At 33.6% G+C, this 6,165-nt stretch overlaps 1 protein-coding gene across 1 annotated transcript; it reads left to right on the top strand.

Moving 5' to 3' along the window:
* The first annotated feature begins 833 nt into the window (after positions 1-833).
* On the top strand, positions 834-1,589 carry LOC107767416 (uncharacterized). Its single transcript, XM_075243082.1, has one exon. The coding sequence runs from the start codon at positions 834-836 to the stop codon at positions 1,587-1,589; it is 756 nt and encodes a 251-aa protein (XP_075099183.1).
* Positions 1,590-6,165: the final 4,576 nt, after the last annotated feature.

Genomic DNA, 6,165 nt, shown 5'->3' with positions numbered 1-6,165 from the left:
TTTTAATCATTTAAATATTAGAAATAACTTAATAAATATAAGAGTTCTTTATAATCGCGCGAAACGCGACAAGTTCACTAGTAAGTAATAAAGAGGAATAAAAGCAACAATACCGATAGAAATAACTTAATAAATATACGAGTTCTTTATAATCGCGCGAAACGCGACAGGTTCACTAGTAAGTAATAAAGAGGGATAAAAGCAACAATACCGATAGAATATCACGTATATACTTGGAGAAAAGACGATACACATTAAGTGCTTTTTTCTTCTCTACAAATACTTCGTGCATTATTTAAATTTTTTTCCTAACTTTTGTTAATTTATAATTCTTCCATTCTAATTTATGACCGTACACTTATCATAATATAAATTATACTCATAAAAAATGATATTATCTAATCCTTTTTGTATTTAAAATAACATGATAAATAAATTATTTTGTATTTGAGTCGATCTAGAAGTTAAAATTTTGATGAGAGTGACGCCTTTAGTAGTGTAAATAGTTATAAGGTTATTTAAGTCATTTTAACAAAAAAAAAAGAGTTTATCAGCACTTTTTAACCAAACACTTCATCTGCTTATTTATTAAGAGCCTGTTTGGATTTGCTTAAAAAAATGGGCTGATGTAGTAGATTTTCACACATGTATTGAGGACTGTGAATTAATAGAGTTTCCTCATTCAGGGAATCACTACACTTGGAATGATAAAAACAATAATCAGAGAATTTTTTCAAAACTAGATTGGATATTCATCAACAACACATGGTTGGATGTAATGCAGATTGCGGAGCAAGGTTCTTGCAGAAGACATTAGTGATCATTGTTCAGCCATGGTGACATTGGAGGATAGGAGAATACGGATGAGAAAGCAATTCATCTACAGTAATGTTTGGGCTCAACATCCTCAATTTACTGATTTAGTGAAGGCAGGGTGGGAAGTTCAAGTAGAAGGATGCAAGATGTTTAAGATTGTCAGAAAACTCAAGATGCTCAAGAAGGCTTTAAAGAAGCTAAATGCAGACCACTTTAGTAACATTGTGACCGAGGCAAATATGGATAGGGTAACACTTAAAGAGGTTCGGGAAAGACTACAGAGAGATCCCACCAATAGAGAGTTACAACTGGAAGAGGCCAATATGTATGCTAAGTTTAGAAAATCATCCTATATGGTTGAGGTGTATTTGCAGCAGAAGAGCAAGGCTACATGGTTGAGATTGGGGGATGAAAACACTAAATATTTCCATTCTGTCATAAAACACAAAAGGTTGCAGCAAACTACTACACAACTTAAGGATGAACAGGGTATCTGGCAAAATGATCCAACTGTTATAGCTAATATGCTTGTGGATTGTTACACAGATCTATTGGGCACTAGAGGGAACTCAAGTGTGAGGTTATGTACCAGCATAATTCAGAATGGACCTTTACTATCCATACCACAACAGGTTGAGTTAATCAGACCTTTCAATGGGAAGGATGTCAATGAAGCAATGTTTAACATAGATAGCAACAAGAGCCCTGGGCCAGATGGATATGGAAGTGGTTTCTTTAAAGCTACATGGTCTATTCGGAGAGGAAGTCACTGAAGCTATACTGGAGTTCTTTGAGAATGGAAGGTTATTGAAGCAACTGAATGCAACAATTATTGCACTTATTCCTAAAGTGGATAGTCCAGAGTTTGCAAGCCAATATAGACCAATATCATGTTGCAATGTACTCTACAAATGTATCTTTAAGATGATTTGTAGTAGACTAAAGACTGCTGTAGCACACTTAGTGGCAGAAAACCAAGCTGCTTTTGTACAAGGAAGGTCGATGGTGCATAATGTGTTAATATGTCATGATTTGTTGAGGCATTACAATATGAGAACATCACCTAGATGCTTAATGAAGATTGACTTGAGAAAGGCATATGATATGGTAGAATGGCCATTCCCGGAGGATGCAATGAGAGGATTCGGGTTCCTTAATAAGTTCATTAACTGGATGATGACATGTGTTACTATAACAATGTACTCAGTGAAAGTAAATGGGGAGAGCCATGGCTTCTTTGAAGGAAAGAGGGGATTTAGACAAGGTGATCCTGCTTCACCATTACTATTCATTTTAGTAATGGAATACTTGTCCAGAACCTTGAAGACAATGAGTGTGTTGCCTAACTTTAGATTCCATCCAATGTGTAAAGGGCTGAAACTCACACATCTCATTTTTGGTGATGATCTTATGATATTTTGCAAAGGACAGGTGAAGTCTGTGTCAAGAGTACTAGAGGCATTACAACATTTTAGTGAGGCTTCAGGTTTGATAGCTAATATGGATAAGTCCAGTATATTTTTAGTTGGGGTGACAGAAGAAGTTAAGGAGCAGCTACTAGAGAGAACTGGATTCACAATGGGAGAGTTCCCAATCAGATATCTGGGCTTGCCACTATCCTCAAGAAAGTGGAGTAAATTGGAATGTCATCATCTAATAGATAAGATCACTAATAGGATCAAATTGACATATACAAACAACTCTCCTATGCTGAGAGATTACAGATAATAAACTCAATTTTCTTCTCTATATACAACTTTTGGGGATCTGTATTCATTCTTCCTCAAAGTGTGTTGAAGGAGGTAGATAGGAAGTGTAGTGTCACGACCCATTTTCTGAACAAGCCGGGACCGACACTCGATCACTAAACATGACCGAGCAGACCATCTCTGCTTATCAAATCTATTATAATCTCAAACTTTATATGCCACAAGGCACTACTGTAACCAAATACTTTTGAATGATTTAAATATCTAAAATAAGCAAATTTCAAAACTTTATTCGTAGTAACCAATAAAATGCTGCTAAGTTATTATCAACAATATCTGAATCTTAACCCAACGACTATGTCTATGAAGCCTCTATTGATAAACTGATGCACTGCTCAGGACATGAGATTTCCTGGCCAGTTCTCTAATAGCCTGTTTGGCCAAGCTTCTCAAGACAAAAAAGTGTTTTTCCCCAAAAGCACTTTTTTTCCTAATTTGAGGTGTTTGGCCAAGCTTATTTGGGAAAAAAGTGCTTTTGGGAAGAAGCAGAAGCAGTTTCAGAGAAGCAGAAAAAAGTAGTTTCTTTCCAAAAGCAGAAGCAGTTTTGACTTTTCTTTTTACCTAAAATACCATTAACAAAATATAGTATATACCAAAATAACCCTTAAACTTAATACTTAGGATATTAATTTAAAAATATTTTTCTTATTTTTAGGAAACTTTCTAATATATAGTGACTTTAGGGGTAAATGCTTTTATATTTGTTGAAGGAATTTTAATATATTTAACTTATATTAAAAGAATTAAGTACTTTTTAATTTTATTTTCATATTTTACTTAAATAAAATGAATTTTTTTAATTATTGCATGTAATAACAAAATTTTGATATTATTTATTTACTTATAATATTAATTATTAAGTAAAGTTATCCATGTCCTTATTCGTAATTTGACACTTAAAAGCACTTTCTAAAAAGCTTGGCCAAACACAAATTATTTCTCAAAAGTGCTTTTCAGACTGATTAGCCAAACACAAACTGATTCTCTCCAAAAGTACTTTTTTCAAAAGCACTTCTCAAAATAAGTTAATTTCTCCAGCTTGGCCAAACAGGCTATAAATAACAAAGAAATAACTAAATAAAGATGACTCTAAGGAATACTCCACGAATAAAAGCGGAGCTCACCAATAGCACTGGAAGAGAAGGAAGTCTTAACTCGTAGCTTGCTCGCCTGCAAATCCGGTTCCTACGTTGTACCGCAGACCAACGTAGGTTCCCAAAAGAGAACGTCAGTATCATCCATTGTACTCAGTGAGTCTCAACAACAGGGGGCGAAACTTTAATAACATATACATTATGAGCAAAGGTTCTAAATGCATGTAAAACATAAAGCTTATAAGAATAATTCTAAAATAATTGCATAATAGCAGTTCATGAATATTCTAAAAGAAATTCTTTTCTTTTTCTTACTCATAAAAAATATACTTCACTTTATACTTTGGGAGTTCCAACTATCCTGACTTAATTTTGTCTTAGTCACCGTATGATCGGCACGGGTTCGATCCCAACCTAATCGAATAGGCCCAATCCACGAGGTGCCACTCGCTTCATGGTTCTCAGCGCTCATGTCTCATACCTTAGCATGGCTAAGTAAATTCTCAGCAACGAGACCCTCGGCTCGTGTGCTCCCTACTTTGGCATAAGTGGTTTCAGGAAGTCAACGCCTTGGTCAGGACCCTAGGCTTGGACGATGACCCCTTCTCAGAATAAAAGATACTCCCCAAAAATCTTTTCTTTCTAAAACTTCTTCTTGTGACTTTTCAAGTCTAAATCTTTTATACATACTCATACTAGTATCCTTAAATGTAAGGCATGACATAAGAATGAAATAAACATTCAAAAGTATTTATAAAGGTTCTTGATCCTTCATGAGTTTTCAACATGAAAATAACATATAAGAATAACATAAAAATCTGAAATTTATGCACATAGATCCAAATAATCATCTAAACTTTAGCTAGAAAATAATTCAAAGCTAATAGGTACTTACTACTCCCATTAAGTATATATTAACTCTTTTATGCAATTCATCAAACACCTTGTGTGCGTGTTTTTGTGAGTTAAACAACTTTAGTAAAGGGTTATATCAACTCAGCTCAAAACTTCTCGAGCAAATACATAGACCCCAGTCTAATTGACACCAGTCAAACAATCGATTCTATAACAACCAGTGCATATTAATCAATTTTAAAGTTTCACACCTAAACATAAAATTTATTGTTGATATAGAGGAAGAAGAAGATTAACTATTCTATTCTTACCTACTACTACTTTAGGATAATTGAGAATAGAAAATTCTATGTACATGAGTTCAAGATTTAGTGATTTATGAAGAACCCTATAATTTTTCGTGAAATTTCTGCTGCCTCTTGTAATACCGTGTGCCTGTTTCTCTGTTTTCTGATCTCTAAGGCATAAGCCCTTTTCTTTGTTCCCTTCAAACCTTTTAGCTTGAGTCACGTGACTCTCTTTTGCTTAATTATTTTTTTTTTTTTTTTTTTTTTTGTTTGTATAAGGCTTTAAGCCTTTGTTTACAACAGCCTTTTTATGGGCTTTAGGGTAATTATTTTTTTGACTTAACTAACATTTAAGTATACTTACTTTTAATAATTAATAACATTAAAATTATTAATATTTCGCTAATTGTACATCCAATTATTTATAAATAGGGAAGTAACTCAAAATTAATCACAAGGATTTTAGTCCGTAATAGAAGTAGAATTTAAGATTATAAATAAATAAATAATTAAATTCTATATTTCGCGTGTCTTGAAACTTTTATATATTTGAGGAGTGTTACAATCTTCCCTCCTTAAAAACATTCGTCCTCGAATGTTACTAGGGCCTTGTTCTTAAGCTAACAATCATTCCTTAAGTCCTTGAACCTTTTAAGTTTTCTTTGCACTACTCATTTTTATAAGGGACGCAAAATTTTGGCTAACTCCCTAAATTTTCAAAAATTTCGGCAGAGTTTCCCTTGTAAATTGGACTACCCAAAACAATATCCCTTCCATAAATACCATAACTACACCAACAACACCCAAATATACCATAACAGGCTATTCATAGGCACCATACACAGCTCATAAATTAATTACTCATACTTCGGCAAGGAGGTACCACAATAACTAACAAGAATCTAAAGCACAACACTTTAGCAAAAGTAAATCACTCTAATGAATTAAATGTACTCTGGCATAAACTAAATCACTACAACAACTAAATATAATCTAGGAAGGACATAAACACTTACTAACTTGTATTTAATAAATGAAATATAAATGTCAATCCAAACCTAGGTTCACATACCTTTTTCCTCAAATAAATATGGATATTTCTTTCTCATATCTTCCTCGACCTCCCACGTAGCTTCTTTTGAATCAAGATTACTCAACAAAACTTTTACCGATGCTATATCTTTTGTTCTCAACTTTCTTACTTGTCTATCGAGAATTTCTATAAGTACCTCTTCATAAGTCAGACCTTACTTAATTTCTATGGTATCGGCAGGTATTATATGCGACTCATCATGGATGTACTTTCTAAGCATAGACACATGAAGACAGGATGAACAGAGGACA

Source organism: Nicotiana tabacum, chromosome 22 (assembly GCF_000715075.1).
Source record: "Nicotiana tabacum cultivar K326 chromosome 22, ASM71507v2, whole genome shotgun sequence".
NCBI lineage: Eukaryota > Viridiplantae > Streptophyta > Magnoliopsida > Solanales > Solanaceae > Nicotiana > Nicotiana tabacum.
Note: the sequence above shows the minus strand (reverse complement) of the source record. Positions and strands in the feature narration are given on the sequence as shown.